The following is a 17,592-nucleotide window of genomic DNA, read 5'->3' as shown; positions in this document are numbered from 1 at the left end:
ATAAGAGAGGGAGGCCAGAGGGGTAATCTGGGTGGAAGACTGCAGCCTCTCGGGATCCCGGTGGGCACTTTGGCTTTTGCTGGAGAGACACTGAACAGCTTTGGGCAGTGAACGGACCTGACACGTTTTGTTTTTGTTTTTGAGACGAAGTCTCGCTCTTGTCCCCCAGGCTGGAGTGCAATAGCGCGATCTCGGCTCACTGCAAGCTCTGCTTCCTGGATTCAAGCGATTCTCCTGCCTCAGCCTCCCAGGTAGCTGGGATTACAGGCACCTGCCACCACGCCTGGCTAATTTTTGTATTTTTAGTAGAGATTCGGTTGCACCATGTTGGCCAGGCTGGTCTCGAACTCCGGACCTCAGGTGATCCGCCCGCCTCGGCCTCCCAAAGCGCTGGGATTACAGGCATGAGCCACCGTGCTCCGCTAGACCTGACGGGTTTTAAAAGGATTACTGGTGGCTGTGTTAAAACAGACTGCAGGATGGCTTAGGTAGCCAGTAGTGTTTGTTTTTGTTTTGTTTTGTTTTTTGTTTTTGAGATGTAGTCTTTCTTGCTCTGTTGCCCAGGCTGGAGTGCAGTGGCGTGATCTTGGCTCACTGCAACCTCCGCCTCCCGGGTTCACGCCATTCTCCTGCCTCAGCCTCCGGAGTAGTTGGGACTACAGGTACCCGCCACTACGCCCGGCTTTTTTGTATTTTTAGTAGAGACGGGTTTCACCATGTTGGCCAGGATGGTCTGTATCTCTTGACCTTGTGACCCACCCGCCTTGGCCTCCCAAAGTGCTGGGATTACAGGTGTGAGCCACCGCGCCCGGCCGGGTAGCCAGTAGTTTCTAGGGCTGGAGAGATCTAGGGTGAGAGAAGTTTCCACCTTCCTGTTACAGACCCTCTAAGGCTTCAGCTACTTTTTCTAGGACTAAGCCGGATCTCAAGTAAACACTACAGAGGGGGCAGCTGAAGCTCCAGGAGTGTGCGGGGCTTCCTGGGGCTGGATGGCGGTGGCGGGCAGGCGAGTGGGGCTGTGCTCGGGTGTGTTACAGTAAAGACGCCCCGCTTGGCGCTGGGCCAGCCTTTTCACGGTCTTAGGCTCTACGGGGAGCGGCTGCAGAGCTCACCCGGCTGGCAGGAGCCACCGAGGCCGGACACTTGTGCGACTTATTGACCAAGCGGGGAGCACGTCGCCCTGCACTGCTCTCCTGACGCCGCACCACCGTTGGGCCCCTGCGCACCCTAACCCCTACCGCCTCACAGCCAGTCCCCACAGCGTTCGCGCTCTCAGCCGGGGTAAGCGGAGGAAAACAAAGGGCCGGCCCCATCAGCACACCAATCCCGCTCGTCGGCCTCTTTCTCGGCCTCCAATGAGCTTCTAGGGTGTTGTCACGCCAGGTTCCTCCCGCCACTGATTGGCCGGGGTCTTCCTAGTGCGAGCGACCCTGGCCAATCAGCGCCCGTCAGCCCACCCCGCGAGCCCGCAGGTAGCCACGCTAGCGCCCGAGGTCCGTTGAAGTGGGCGGAGTGGCGGGCGGGGCGTCGTCTTACTGGGCCCGCCCCCTGTCCGGCCAGCTCCGCACCGCGCCTACTTCACAGGTCCGGCCGGCCGGTGAGAGCCTGGGGACCGCAGAGGTGAACGTCGCGCCCGAGAGCCCGCCGCCTGCGCCAGGATGGAGTTCGTGAAATGCCTGGGCCACCCCGAAGAGTTCTACAACCTGGTGCGCTTCCGGATCGGGGGCAAGCGGAAGGTGATGCCCAAGATGGACCAGGTGGGCCGAGCATCCCTGCTTCCCGGGGCGGGGAGGCAGCTCGCTCGGCCGGCATCAGGGCTGAGCGGCCGGGCCCGGATCTGGGGCAAGGGGCGCGGCGAGCAGGGCCGACACCTGGGCGTTCCCGTCCCCCTTCCCTCGAGCCTTCCCCATGTCGGGCCCGGGTGGACGCGGCCCTCCTGGCGGGCCTGTCCCTGCCCCCACAAGCCGCCGTGGGCCTGAGCGGCTTCTGCGTGGTTCCCGGCAGTTGCGCTCCCCGTTTCGTCCCCTCCATGAGCATCGGCGCTTACCAGTGTTCTAACCCGAGGGTTACACCTCTGAGGCGATGTGGGTGGGTTACGTGGGAGAGGACGAGTGAGTTTTTTGGTAAGCGAAATGGACTGCAGGTAACATCACATGAACACCGTTTGTGGAATGGAATCTTACTCCTTCAGTTTCACCACCTCCTCCAGAGCTCTCCCCGCCTTGCCTCCGTCCATCGCTTCATCCTCAGGCGATTTTAAAACTCAGGAAGCGCTATCTACGCTTCCAAGTTCTAATGAGTTATCTATACGTCTGTGGATTAGCTAGGTGGTTGGTGGAAGGTCAGTACTTGGTTTTACTTAGATTTTATCTGCTTCATGCCTGTACTATTTATTAAATGAATGCATAGGAGGTGTTTTTATTCCAACAAGAAAATTATTCGTACGTGATTATTGAATGAACAGACACATTCAGCCAAGTTCTGGTCTGGACCAGCCTGGCTGATTTCTGTGACTTTTTTGGGCCAACAGGACAGTAGCCAGTGTGACTCAGGCCGAGGCTTGATAGGTGCCTAAACACCGGAGTCTTTCTTTCAGTGTCCATGTGCTTCAGTAAACACACTAGAAAATAAATTTTTGGTTTTTGTCCCCAGTAGACTACACCCTCATTTGGTGTTATTTTTCACGTGCTATCTTTAATACAGATACATCTTTCAGCCTATTTGTAGAATATTCAATTTGCTCCATCTTTACTTTGCCAGTGCTACATTATTTTAATTATTTTGCTGCAGAATAACTTTTATTATTTGATAGGGCAGATGTCACTTTTTATATTTGGATGTGGCATTCATTTATTTAACAAATATTTAACCACCAATTGTATATCAGATAGTGTTTTAGGTGCTTGAGATACAACAGTGAACAAGATAGGTGAAGATCTTGCTTTTGTAAAACTTTTTAGTGGGAGAGAGACAATCCAAAAAAGCAAATGTACAGTTTTTCAGGTGGAGAAAAGCAGTGCAGAGGAAGATACTAGCAGGGCAAGTGATCTGAGTGCAGTCAGACCTCATTTGGGTCCACAGACTTCATTCCTCTATGTCTCTTTCCTTTCTACAGAAAGAGACCATTAGAGAAAATGGTAGCATTGGTTACTTGTTGGGAGCGAAAGTGGGTGGTCATGGTAAGTGGGTAGAGAAAGACTCACAGTATACTGTTTCTGTACATTTTGAATTTTTTTAAAAAGGGAGACGAGCTATTTCTTTTAGCTCTGATAATATGGTACAGTATTATTTGTTTTGTTAGTTGTAGTCTTTCTGGGCACTTTTTAAATCCCCATGAGCCGTTAAAAAAATAACTGAGTGAACTTTTAATTAGGGGAAGCAAATTGGAAAATATATTTCCCTTCACTTAACATTATCTTAGTTTATCTTTTTTTTTCTTTTTTTTTTTTGAGTTGGAGTCTCGCTCTGTTGCCCAGGCTGGAGTGCAGTGGCGCGACTTCAGCTCACTGCAGCCCTGCCTCCCAGGTTCAAGCAATTCTCCTGCCTCAGCCTCCCAAGTAGCTGGGATTACAGGCACCTGCTACCATGCCTGGCTGATTTTTTGGTATTTTTGGTAGAGACGGGGTTTCAACATGTTGGCGAGGCTGGTTTTGAATTCCTGACCTCAAGTGATCTGGCCGCCTTGATCTCCCAAAGTGCTAGGATTACAGGCGTGAGCCACTGCACACAGCCTTTTTTTTTTTTTTTTTGAGACGGGGCCTCCCTCTGTGGTCTAGGCTAGAATGCTGTGGCCTGAACATGACTCAACTCCAGTCTCGACTTCCCTGGGTGAAGCCATGCTCCCACCTCGGCTTCCTGATCCTGAGTAGCTGGGACTACAGGCCACGTGCCACCAATGTCTGGCTAATTTTTAAATTTTTTTGTAGACACAATGTCTCACCACATTGCCCAGGCTGGTCTGGAACTCCTGAGCTCAAGCGATTTTCCCACCTCAGCCTCAAAAGTGCTGGGATTACAGGTGTGAGCCACTGCAATCAATCAGTTTCTCTCTACAAACTAGGGAAAAAATTTACACTTAGAAATAATCAGCCCTCAATATCTGCTATCACAGAAGGATTTGGCTATAGAATTTCAGGGTTTAGTAAACTTGAGTTATACTGAATTTTTAGGAACATATCAGTAAATCTAGGGGCATATGCTGCCTGCGAGTTGTGTGGCATCACCCAAAAGCTGACTAATGGAAAAAGCAGGCTGTTTGTAATCAGGCAGATCTGGCTTCTATCCAATCTAAATCCTGGTACTTAGACCAATATCTTCTCTTAAGTCTGTTATTAAGTGCAATTTCTGACGCTATTAAGTTAGGTGAACAACCTTGGTAACTTAATCTCTGAGCCACAGTTACTTCATCTGTAAAATAGGGATGTATGTATGGTAGCGATTTTTTAAACACAACTTCCCAACTCTAAGACGGTCTGAAAACAATTTTTGGTCAGTTTGGCTCAAAATCACTTGGCAGCAAAACCTGACTTGAAGTTGAGGCTTCATTCATCCCACTTAGTATAAATATTCAAATGTTTTGCTAAAGAAGTAATCATGAGATGCTGCTTCATACTGACTGGGGTTGTATATGCATTTTATTGCCTATTTTCTAAAACACCAAAAATGCTAAATTCTGCCCCAGGTCTTGCCACAGATGTTTCAGTGGACTGTTGGCCTGTGAGACCTTAAAGGATTGAGTAAGGATCACAGGTGATATTGTCCTTGGCATGGAGTTAAGTGCCTGATAAATGGTGGTTATCAATCTGATTATGTAAATTTATGTAAATTCAGTTCTCAAGTTTGGTTTTTATTCCCCCTCCTGGAGAAACCTATTCTATTTTAAAGTGAGGAAGGCTGCGTAGAGGCCTGGTAGCTGGTAGCTGTTCACTTGTGGAACTTTCAGCCTGAGGCTGGAGCCCCTTCCTGGGAGTCTGGTCTTGTCCTCCTGACCACCCCACACCCTTCCTCTAAATTCCCTCCATCCCTGTTTTCTCCCACTTGGGAGCTCTTGGGAGTGCACTGAATCTCAGACTGCAATAGAAAACCGAGGAGGGACAGGCAGCAGTAGCCTGAGCCTTCTTACTCCCCTAGCTCATGCGAATCAAGTGGTGGAAATTTTTGGTGAGTGGTGTTTTCCATAGTGTGCCTACTAGTTGTGTCTTCCTGTTTTGTTCTTGGTGATTTGAAGAAACTTGTTACAAGGTAAGGCACTGAAACAAATAGGTCACAGGAAAAAGCAGCAGGGGTACCAGCTAGAGGAGTAAGTGGCTCAGCTTGCTCCCTTTCAGAATGGAGGCCTGTATGGAAAGGAGGGGTAGTGTTCTTGAAGAGTGTTGGGGTTCAAATCTAGGGGGACTGTGTCTTGGCATTGATTTAAACTCCTGGCTTAACATCAGCCCCCAAACTGTTAGTTGGACTGAGCATGACATTTGGCAGTGCAGTTAAAAACGCTGCCTCCTGTGTAGCCTGGTAATGGTCAGGCTATGTGAAGAGCTGATCTGGAGCTCAGTCCAGAGCTCAGTCCAGATTTCACTCTGAAATCTTGCCTCTCCATATTTTGAGAGGGAAAGAGTTGGTGAATTGTTTTAAAATACTCGGTGAATGTCTTCATTTATTTGTGACACCTTTACTGAATATGTTTATGTGCCAGACACTGAACTTTACTAATATTATGGTGCCCAGTAAATATTGGTTTTTACTAATAATTTTTTATGGCAATAAAATGACTTTTTTCAGGATTATATGATTTAAAAGATTGACTCTTTTGGCAAAATAATATGTATTCATGATAGGAAATATACACAAATAAAAACAACATAGTTCACTTAAACCCCCCACCAGAGCCCAGGGTTCACTGTTACCATTCTGAAGTGACTATGGAATTTCCTAGCAGTGGATATGCCATATTTTCTTAAACCAGTCCTATTAGATATTTGTTTTTATTTTTTTTTTGAGATGGGGTCTCACTCTGCAGTATACAATATACAATATGGTTCACTATAACCTGTATCTCCTGGGCTCAAGTGATCCTCCCACCTCAGCCTCCTGAGTAGTCTTGAGTAGCTAGACTATAGGTGGGCGCCACCACACCTGGTTTTTTAAGAATTTTTTTAAAAACTTTTTTATGAAGACGAGGTCTCACTCTGTTGCCCAGGCTGACCTCAAATTCCTGGGCTCAGGTGATTCTCCCACCTTGGCCTCCCTAATTGCTGGGATTACAGGCGTGAGCCACCGCACCTGGCCCTGTTAGAGAAGTGATTCCCATCTCCCAAAAAGAACTTGTTGTGAGACTGTGGGGCGAGGGGAGGGAAGGGGCAAATAGGAACCTGCCGTACTTTCCTCTCCCTGTGGGCCCAAAACTGCTCTAAAAAATAGTCCATGAAAAAATACACACTACAAACAGCAACTCTTTCTGATATGCTTGCATTTAAAATAAGGCTTTTTTTCCCTTTTGGAAAAACACAGTCCTTGTTTGCCTTTAGGGAAGAGTAAAGGTCAGTGCACTGCATTCCATTAATTTCGAAGGGAAAGATGAGAAGACATCTTGAAAGGAATGGCTGGCTTTTAGAGAATAGTAGAGGCTTAACAGGTGTCAGAAAAACCAGAGTTGGACAGTGGTAGTAAAACGGCAAAATGGATTTTATTCAGAGAAACTATTGCAGTAAGAGGAGAGAGACAGCGGTACAGAACTGCTCTATTCCGAATACAAGGAAAAGTAGGAATTGATGGCGGGGGAGCCAGATGTCAGTGGATGGAAAATTATTACGAGGAAACACAGTGGTGTGCATTCTTACAGAAGGCAGGCCAGAGTTATCAGACATCACCTGAGGGATGGACGGGGATGTGGAACCTGATCGGGTGTCCAAGGTGATCAGATATTGTAGTTGGGGAATTCTGGTCAAATCAATTTAGCAGGATTCTTGGTAAAATTGGGCGATGCAAAGACAGACGCGTTGAGTACAAAGTCCAGGCCTTGTTGGGAAGAGGATTCAGCGGAGCCTGAGTAGAGCTTGGTCTAGGGAGACTCTCACTGGGACGACAAGCGAGCTGCTCGGAAGTGCGCTGGGTTCCCTTAGTGGCCAGTGGGTTCTGGTGAGAAGGGCAACAGCGGGAGGAGGCGCCGGGTGCCGAAGGGGTGCGGAGCGGAAGGCCGGGGGCGGGGCTGCAGGCCGGGCCGCGGCCTCCACGTGCGGGGCGGGCCCGTTCTGGGTCGGCCCAGCGCGTATTCGAGTAGAGGGCGAGCCCGTCCCGCCCCTCGTTGGGCGCTTCCCAGATCTGCTTGAGTCTATGGAGGAAAAACTCCGCGGGGCCGCGATTCCCATGGCCGCAGCCGCCTGCGGCACCAAGGCGATGGCCCTCTTCAAGCGCACCTTGGTGCTGAGTCCCGCCGCGGCGCCCAGGGGCCCAGGCGCAGGCACCGCCCCGCGGGGCTGCTGCTTGCCTCCTCCCGCCTGGCCCTGCAAGGACTGGCCCCGGGGAGAGGGCGGCAGGCTGTGGAGCCGCCTGCCCCAGTCCCACTCCCACTCCTGCTCCTCGACGTCTGCCACCGCCGTGTGTCTTGTCTGCCCGCAGGACTCGCTCAGCAGCAGCCTGAAAACTTGCTACAAGTATCTCAATCAGACCAGTCGCAGTTTCGCAGCTGTTATCCAGGCGCTGGATGGGGAAATGCGGTGAGTGATGGAGGCAGCGCCTCTGGCTTGGAGGAAAGCTTGTCCAGGGACCTTTGAGTGTGTTGGAAGCTACCTTTTGATATAGCGCTCAGCGTTGCAGCCTCGTTGCTGTGGCTTATCCAGAACATAGCCCTGCCCTATGTGTTTACTTTAGAAAGCCTTTCCAGGCTCTTTGCCATCTAGTAGAGTCCCTGCGGGCCCAGCCTTTCAGAGAAGGGGGGCAGGGGGTGATGTTTATTAACTTTTTTTAGTCCTGGCAGCTGAACCTGTCTGTGAGCAGGTCGTGTATTTTCTCGGCTTCTCTTATCCAACTTTGCCTTTCTATTTCTAGCATATTGGGTTGATTCTTTTGAAGCTGTCTCTGTGCAGATTACACCCATGAACTTACACCAGTTGCCTTTATGATCGTATTTATACTGAGAATTTACTGTGTTTTTTGACTTTCTTTTCTATTTGCCAAATATTAGTTCGGTCTAAACGTTTGGTCTTTTGGTTTCTATAGTTCTACACTGGTTAAATGCAACTCACTTCTGGGCGTAGCAGTGACGCTCAACTAGTAGGCTTTTTAATAAACTACAGGAGTTAATTACTCTCATGTAAGGAAGGAAAACTAGTGTAAGTTTCGTTAACTATGAAAAGCTTTGGATATCCTTATAGTTCTTTAGAGTTAAGGGTGTAGATGGGTTTAGAAAGTGGCCTGGCACAAGTTATTTTAAAAAATCTTTGGCTGTTTGTTCCAATATATTAATAGTTTTTCCTTTTTAACAGCAATGCAGTGTGCATATTTTATCTGGTTCTCCGAGCTCTGGACACACTGGAAGATGACATGACCATCAGTGTGGAAAAGAAGGTCCCGCTGTTACACAACTTTCACTCTTTCCTTTACCAACCAGACTGGCGGTTCATGGAGAGCAAGGAGAAGGATCGCCAGGTGCTGGAGGACTTCCCAACGGTGAGTGGGGTTACGCATCTTGTCTGCTGACTGTTGTGTTTATAATTGCTAATGTGGTTGTCCGGTAGCCTACATACCTGCGGAGAAAGGTAAAATAAGCAGTCTGAGGGCAGCATAATGTGATGGTTAAGAACTCTGGTAGCCAAGACTCTGAAGCCAGGCTGCCTGGGTTGGAATCTCAAATGTCCCACTTACTAAACTATTGGATATTTACAAAGCTTCTCTGTGCCTCAGTTTCTTCATCTATAAAATAGGGGTAATAATAACACCTACCTCGTGGTATTCTGAGGATTCAAAGATTTATCGTAGGTAATGCTCTTAGAATGTTAGCTACTGCTGTTATTATCAGTATTGGAAGTCCAGTGTTTCTTCCTCTGGGAAGACTCGCTCAAATTTTAGTGTCGTAAAAGATTCTCAGGCTAGCTCACAAAAGCCTGCTGAGTGTATAATGCAGCCTACCTGTAACACTGCTGGCCTCTTGACTACCCTGAGCCTGGTAGCATGGGACTGCTGCTCAAGATGGGTAGCAGTCTGGCATAGGGGGTGGTGTCTTTTGGCAGCTAGGGTGAGGATTGAGAAGCAGGGTGAGCCTCTGCCACTTCACCTGTGATCCTGGGCAAGTTCCTTATCTCCTTTGTGTCTCCGTCTCCTCGTTTGTGAAGTTAGAGCTGAGAGGATTAATTTCGCACATACAAAGTACTTAGTGCCTGGTACAGAGTAAGTATTCTGTAAATATTAGCTATTTGTTCTATTTTGTTGGAGGAAAGTGGGTTACAGTTAAAATCCTAAGCTTTATAAAGTCCCTCAAGTTTATGTCGACATCTGCCTAGGTCCTCCTATCCTAGAATTTCCCGGTCTTATCACACAAATAACTGATTCTTCCATATCTTATAAATAAAGGTTTGATTTAGCAAAGTCACATGTTCTGTAATAGCCCAAAGGAGCCCTTTTTGTCCACAGTTGCCAGAGCTTTTGGAGAACAGTCCTTATGTTATTGAAACAAACCTAATCTATAGCTGAGTTAGGAGGGAGCTAAGTGGACAGAGAGTCCTCCACCAAACAAAAGAATCTTTGATTCTTCTGCATAATGGGAGCAATATTTAAAAAAAAAAAAAATTGGGGGGAAATCTCTTGCGGTGCAAAGCCTATTTCAGATTGCTGAGATCAGACCTTCAGTACCATACCCCAAATATGGTACAACACAATACAAATGAGAAGAAAATAGCTGAAGAATAATTCGAGTTTATACAGTACAATTCAAGAGAAGAAAGAAAATTTCTGACGACTAACTGGGTGAGAATTAGAACTGTAACCCTGGGAAGGTCCTGGTGATTTGGCTCTCACAGGACACCTGATGACCAGAGGTTGGGTTTCCTTTGATGGGCAATCTGTGGCCATTCATTGATGGGCCTCTGAATTCTGCTGAAGCAGAGGAAGTAGTCATACCCCATTTATAATGGAAGTGCATTCTCACTTAAAAACAACTAATATTATTCTAGCTGGACCTAGCCTCCAAAAACAGCCAAATTACTTTTGACTTGAGTGGATTCATAATAATTAAAAAATTTCTGGGGCATGGGATAAATGTCTTAGGTATTGCATAAGTCAAGGCAGCGCTATCCACTCAGCAGAAGTGAGAGAATATGAAAGTGTGAATGCTAACATAATTTTGGGGACTATCGCTGTCAAATTTTCAGACGATATTCCAACATGTTTGTGAAACTTCAGTGTCTTCCTGTGTTCATACAGTGTTTCAGTGGAAAAATAATGCTTAATTTCTGGAAGGTTTCGGATGTGAACACTGAACTCATCGTTTTCTTTTTTGGATAGTAGATTTAGAGATTCCATCCTGTTGAAATCACAGTTGCCCCCGGAAGAGTAAAAGGGAGCAGAAGGCGCAAGCCAGGCACTGCTGTTTTCACTGTTGTTCACCTTTTGTATCCTTACGCGTAAAAAGATACACTAAGTTGTGTGTTTTGCGTGCATATATAATTTTAAGCTGCTTGAATTGTAGGTCCCTCCAGTCTGTGATTCCGCTTGAGATGGGACTGTATGGGAGTTAATAGTGCCTTGTCTTCTTAAGGAATTATTGTGTGTGTGCTGATGTAGCTCCGTATCTCTTTGAAACCAGTTGTGTGGGGCTAGGCCTGCAATCAGCTTTTGGCTAAGAGGTCCCAGGATGGAACAAGTAGTGTAAAAGAGGACTGATAGCTTGGCTTCACTCACACAGTACTGCTCTTAGACTTGGGCACGTGGAACTCCTCACTTTAGAGGGCCCCCTCACTCCCAAAGGGGTGAGGGGTCATTGGGGCCATGGGAATGTACTTGTTCAGCTGTCTTGGGCTCTTCTTCTGTACCACGTTCTGGACATCTGGAGTTCCTTGCCCCAAATCCCTGAGCCCACGTCCGCGTCTTCACAGTCTGTTTCCTAAAGTCCATCCATCTCCTCCACGTGGGAACATGCCACCATTGACTGTGCCCTTGGGCCTGAGTGATGGCCAAGGGCTGTGTTGGGGAGTGCTGTGGATGGATCCTGGCACTGAGGGCTGGGATAACCTCTCAAATGAATGTGAGGTGCCTCCCAGTGCTGAAGAGAGCGGAATTCAGGAAGCAGTGGAAGAGAAGAGCCTGGGATATGAGGATCAGCTGTCTGTGCCCTGCTGCATTCTGGAATAAAACTCTGAGGGACTAAGAATGTTAAGTTCAAACCTGAATCAACCACGTTGTTACGAAGATATGTTTGTCAATGCAGGAGGATAGAGTATATTTTATTTAACAAGTTATTAGCTCGATTGATCATTTTTAAATTTTTAGCTACATAGAGTATGTTGGCCTCCATTTGTCCTCTTATCCCAGGCCTTGCAGAATTTAGGAATAAGCCTCAATACAGTGTTCTAACCAGGTGACCTCCGTCTGCCTCGATGTACAGTAGATTGAACCTCATGCTTTATACTTCATTGATCATTAGTTGATATCAGTTCAACTCAGGCTTTCTAGAACTCTCATTATGTTATGGGTTTGATTAGAGCACAGTCATGTATCACTTAATAGCCACAGGATACATTCTGAGAAATGCATTGATAAATGATTTCGTCATTATGTGAATATCATAGAGTGTACTTACACATATCAAGATGGCATAGCTACTACACACGTAGGCTCTGTGGTACAGCCCATTGCTCCAAGGCTGCACACCTCTACAGGATGGTACTGTACTGAATACTGTAGGCAATTGGAGCACAGTGGTATTTGTGTATTTAAACATAGAAAAGGTATAGTAAAAATACGATGTTACAGTCTTAAGGCACCACCATTGTATTTGCAGTCTCCGTTGACTGAAACATCATTATACAGTACATGACCACGTATCTTTCTCACCTGGTACTACTGGAAAGCCAGAAGACTTAGAACTCTACCTGTAAACATAGCTTAAGTAATAATACAGCCTTATTTTTAAATGATAATAGCAATAGTAGCATTCACTTATTGAGCATTTTACTTTGAGTTAGTTACTAAATATATTTCATCGTTTATTTACTCTTTGTGTTATTTTATCTATAACATCGTTTAACAGGGAAATTACCTAGTACATAATGTACTGTTATTATCTACATTTTATCTAGATGAGGAAACTGAGGCATAGAGAAATAAAGTACTTTGCCTAGGATTACCCTTGAAGTTAAGTAGCAGAATCAGTGAATCTGGAAGGTCTGGCGTCAGATCTCTTGTGCTTAGTCACTCGCATACTTTACTACCTCTAAGGTTTATAATCAGAGGAATTTGTATTTGTATTCCCTGCTACTCTTACCCCCTCTGTGGGATTTGGCCTTTCTCCATTATCCCTGTGGACTCGCTCTGGTACCTTTCTTCCTGTACTTGGAATCACCAGAAAGTGATCTGAGACCATAGAAATCTACTGTGTTGTGAAACAGAATGACCTGGAAGGGGAGAAAGCCCTCCTGGCTCCATTCAGATGTCAGGGCTTATTGTTGTACCCGGGAAACATACGAAACTGGGCACTGAGTGTGGAGTCAGCAAAGCCCTGTCCGTCCTCTGGGTTTCTGGGAAAAATGTAAACCTCTTCATTGTCACTTTCTCCTGCATATTTTTGTTCTTACTTTTAGAACTGTACAATTATTTAATAAACAACAAAAAGTTGTTGGAGGGATAGGTGAAGTTCAGAAGTAAAAGGGTTTTGGAGGAGTCTAAGCTCCTTCCCACCCTCATTGGCCTTTCCTCTCTAATAAATAGAACTGGTCTAACCCCAAGGGTCTGTGGAACGAGCAGAGTCCTATGGAGATTCAGGGATTCTGATAACCTCTTGTAAAATCACTAGTTTGTTTCAGCCACAAGAAGGAATTACCTTTTGGCATTGGTTTGAACAGCTGTTCTGCAAAGAACAACTTTTTGGAAAGATTTCTGGAAAGACCAGATTGATTGTATGGGGGTTTTTTTGGGCGGGGGAGGGACATGGGGGTGTTGACAGTTGATGTTAATCAGAAATCCTAAATTATGTGAATTCCTGGTGCGTTGCAATCAGCCGGCCACCTGGTTTTCCTCTGGGCCCTTAATTTTAGGTGTTTTCCGAGGAAGTTTTTCTAACTTTCCTGTAAACAGACCGAGTATATTGCACACTTCAATGTTTAACCAAATCTCTTCACTGTTTGCAGTATTATGTGTAGGCTCTCGTGTTTTAAGACTTCCCATGGTGTTTTTATATTGTATTTTGCTAACTATAAACAATTCTTTGAACTTAAAACAAGATGTTTGGGCAGTAACGATAAATTTTAAAAACATCAATTCAACTTTCCTACATTAGGGCTTGGACTATGGAAAAAGTATTGGGCAGCATGCCTCATATTGAGTTGTTTAATGAATTTAAAAGTATAGCCTTAATAGTGAGAGAGACTCTATAGCTTCATAATATAAATTGGGTAACTAATGAGATAAAATGGTTGGCAGATCTGCTCACTAGAATCTAAGCTCTTCAAGGGTCTGAGTTTTTTCTTTTTTTTATTATACTCCTATGGTACATGTGCACAATGTGCAGGTTTGTTACATAGGTATACATGTGCCATGTTGGTTTGCTGCACCCATCAACTCATCATTTACATTAGGTATTTCTCCTAGTGCTATCCCTCCCTGGCCCCCCAACCCACAACAGGCCCCAGTATGTGATGTTCCCCTCCCTGTGTCTATGTGTTCTCGTTGTTCAACTCCCACTTATGACTGAGAACATGCGGTGTTTGGTTTTCTGTCCTTGTGATGCTTTGCGAGAATGATGGTTTGCAGCTTCATCCATGTCCCTGCAAAGGACATGAACTCATCCTTTTTTATGGCTGCATAGTATTCCATGGTGTATATGTGCCGCATTTTCTTTATTCAGTCCATTATTGATGGACTTTTGGGTTGGTTCCAGGTCTTTGCTATTGCGAATAGTGCCGTAATAAACATACCTGTGCTTGTGTCTTCATAGTAGCACGAGTTATAATCCTTTTAGGTATATATCCAGTAATGGGATTGCTGGGTCAAATGGTATTTCTAGTTCTAGATCCTTGAGGAATCACCACACTGTCTTCCACAATGGTTGAACTAATTTACACTCCTACCAACAGTGTAAATGTATTCCTGTTTCTCCACATCCTCTCCAACATCTGTTGTTTCCTGAGTTTTTAAATGATTGCCATTCTAATTGGCTTGAGATGGTATCTCATTGTGGTTGTTGATTTGCATTTCTCTGATGACCAGTGGTGATGAGATTTTTTCATGTTTGTTGGCTGTATAAATGTCTTCCTTTGAGAAGTGTCTGTTGATACTCTTTGCCCACTTTTTGATGGGGTTGCTTTTTTTTCTTGTAAATTTTTTTAAGTTCTTTGTAGATTCTGGATACTAGATAGATAGCAAAAATTTTCTCCTATTCTGTAGGTTGCCTGTTTACTCTGATGATAGTTTCTATTGCTGTGCAGAAGCTCTTTAATTTAATTAGATCCCATTTGTCTAGTTTGGCTTTTGTCGCCATTGCTTTTGGTGTTTTAGTCATGAAGTCTTTGCCCATGCTTATGTCCTGAATGGTATTGTCTATGTTTTCTTCTAGGGTTTTTATGGTTTTAGGTCTTATATTTAAGTCTTCAGTCCATCTTGAGTTAATTTTTGTATAAGGTGTAAGGAAGGGATCCAGTTTCAGCTTTCTACATATGGCTAGCCAGGTTTCCCAGCACCATTTATTAAATAGGGAATCCTTTCTCCATTGCTTGTTTTTGTCAGATTTGTCAAAGATCAGATGGCTGTAGATGTGTAGTGTTATTTCTGAGGCCTCTGTTCTGTTCCATTGGTGTATATATCTGTTTTGGTACCAGTACCATGCTGTTTTGGTTACTGTAGCCTTGTAGTATAGTTTGAAGTCAGGTAGCATGATGCCTCCAGCTTTACTCTTTTTGCTTAGGATTATCTTGGCTATGCAGGCTCTTTTTTGGTTCCATATGCAATTTAAAGTAGTTTTTCCCAATTCTGTGAAGAAAGTCAGTGGTAGCTTGATGGGGATAGCATTGAATCTGTAAATTACCTTAGGCATATAGCCATTTTTACGATATTCTTCCTATCCATGAGCATGGAATGTTCTTCCATTTGTTTATGTCCTCTTGTATTTCATTGAGCAGTGGTTTGTAGTTCTCCTTGAAGAGGTCCTTCACATCCCTTGTAAGTTGGATTCCTAGGTGTTTTATTCTCTTTGTAGTGATTGTGAATGGGAGTTGACTCATGATTTGGCTCTCTGTTTGTCTGTCATTGGTGTATAGGAATGCTTGCGATTTTTGCACATTGATTTTGTATCCTGAGACTTTGCTGAAGTTGCTTATCAGCTTAAGGAGATTTTGGGCTGCGACTATGGGGTTTTCTAAATATACAATCATGTCATCTGCAAACAGGCAATTTGACTTCCTCTGTTCCTAATTGAATACCCTTTATTTCTTTCTCTTGCCTGATTGTCCTGGCCAGAACTTCCAATACTGTGTTGAATAGGAGTGGCGAGAGACAGCATCCTTGTCTTGTGCAGGTTTTCAAAAGGAATGCTTCCAGTTTTTGCCTATTCAGTGTGATGCTGGCTTTGGGTTTGTCATAAATAGCTCATTATTTTGAGATACGTTCAATCAATATCTAGTTTACTGAGAGTTTTTGACATGAAAAACTTGAATTTTGTCAAAGGCCTTTGGTGCATCTATTGAGATAATCATGTGGTTTTTGTCATTGGTTCTGTTTATGTGATGGATGATGTTTATTGATTTGTGTATGTTGAACAGCCTTGCATCCCAGTGATGAAGCTGACTTGATCCTGGTGGATAAGCTTTTTGATGTGCTGCTGGATTTGATTTGCCCGTATTTTATGGAGGATTTTCGCATCGATGTTCATCAGGGATATTGGCCTGAATTTCTCTTTTTTTATTGTTTGTCTGCCAGGCTTTGGTATCAGGATGATGCTGGCCTCATAAAATGAGTTAGGGAGGATTCCCTCTTTTTCTATTGATTGGAATAGTTTCAGAAGGAATGGTCCAGCTCCTCCTTGTACCTCTGGTAGAATTCGGCTGTGAATCTGTGTTCCTGGACTTTTTTTGGTTGGTAGGCTATTAATTATTCCCTCAATTTCAGAACCTGTTATTGGTCTATTCAGAGATGCAGCCTCTTCCAGGTTTAGTCTTGGGAGGGTGTTTGTGTCCAGGAATTTATCCGTTTCTTCTAGATTTTCTAGTTTATTTGCATAGAAGTGTTTATAGTATTCTCCAGTGGTAGTTTGTATTTCTGTGGGATTGGTAGTGATATCCCCTTTATCATTTTTTATTGCATCTATTTGATTCTTTTTTTCTTCTTTATTAGTCTTGCTAGTGGTCTATCAATTTTGTTGGTCTTTTCAAAAAACCAGCCCCTGGATTCATTGATTTTTATTGAAGGGTTTTTTGTGTCTCTATCTCTTTCAGTTCTGCTCTGATCTTAGTCATTTCTTGCCTTCTGCTAGCTTTTGAATGTGTTTGCTCTTGCTTCTCTAGTTCTTTTACTTGTGATGTTAAGGTGTCAATTTTAGATCTTTCCTGCTTTCTCTTGTGGGCATTTAGTGCTATAAATTTCCCTCTACACACTGCTTTAAATGTGTCCCAGAGATTCTAGTATGTTGTGTCTTTGTTCTCATTGGTTTCAAAGAACATCTTTATTTCTGCTTTCATTTCCTTATGTACCCAGTAGTCATTCAGGTGCAGGTTGTTCAGTTTCCATGTAGATTTGTGGTTTTCAAGGAGTTTATTAATCCTGAGTTCTAATTTGATTGCACTGTGGTCTGAGAGACAGTTTGTTATAATTTCTGTTCTTTTACATTTGCTGAGGAGTGTTTTACTTCCAATTATGTGGCCAATTTTAGAATAAGTGCGATGCGGTGCTGAGAAGAATGTATGTTCTGTTGATTTGTGGTGGAGAGTTTTGTAGATGTCTATTAGGTCTGCTTGGTCCAGAGCTGAGTTCAAGTCCTGGATATCCTTGTTAACCTTCTGTCTCGTTGATCCGTCTAATATTGACAGTGGGGTGTTAAAGTCTCTCACTATTATTGTGTGTGAGTCCAAGTCTCTTTGTAGGTCTCTAAGGACTTGCTTTATGAATCTAGGTGCTCCTGTATTGGGTACATATATATTTAGGATAGTTAGCTCTTCTTGTTGAAATGATCCCTTTACCGTTACGTAGTGGCCTTCTTTGTCTCTTTTGATCTTTGTTGGTTTAAAGTCTGTTTTATCAGAGACTAGGATTGCAATCCCTGCTATTTTTTGCTTTCCATTTGCTTGGTAGATCTTCCTCCATCTGTTTATTTTGAGCCTATGTGTGTCTCTGCACGTGAGATGGGTCTCCTGAATACAGCACACTGATGGGTCTTTACTCTTTATCCAATTTGCCAGTCTG

At 44.5% G+C, this 17,592-nt stretch overlaps 1 protein-coding gene across 3 annotated transcripts in view; it reads left to right on the top strand.

The window, feature by feature from the left end:
- The first annotated feature begins 1,500 nt into the window (after positions 1-1,500).
- Positions 1,501-17,592, top strand: part of FDFT1 (farnesyl-diphosphate farnesyltransferase 1) — a 36,317-nt gene continuing 20,225 nt past the window's right edge. The window contains exons 1-3 of one of the 3 annotated variants that reach the window (XM_032162451.2): positions 1,501-1,757; positions 7,612-7,709; positions 8,478-8,661. In XM_032162451.2, coding sequence (XP_032018342.1) covers positions 1,659-1,757; positions 7,612-7,709; positions 8,478-8,661 — 381 coding nt within the window. In that variant the 5' untranslated portion in view covers positions 1,501-1,658. Of the gene's footprint in view, positions 1,758-7,344; positions 7,710-8,477; positions 8,662-17,592 lie in introns of those variants that run through there. The other 2 variants (XM_032162454.2, XM_058442169.1) reach the window with 2 other exon arrangements.

Source organism: Hylobates moloch, unplaced genomic scaffold (genome assembly GCF_009828535.3).
Source record: "Hylobates moloch isolate HMO894 unplaced genomic scaffold, HMol_V3 SCAFFOLD_8, whole genome shotgun sequence".
Classification (NCBI taxonomy): Eukaryota; Metazoa; Chordata; class Mammalia; order Primates; family Hylobatidae; genus Hylobates; species Hylobates moloch.
This window is presented reverse-complemented; position numbering and strand designations above follow the sequence as displayed.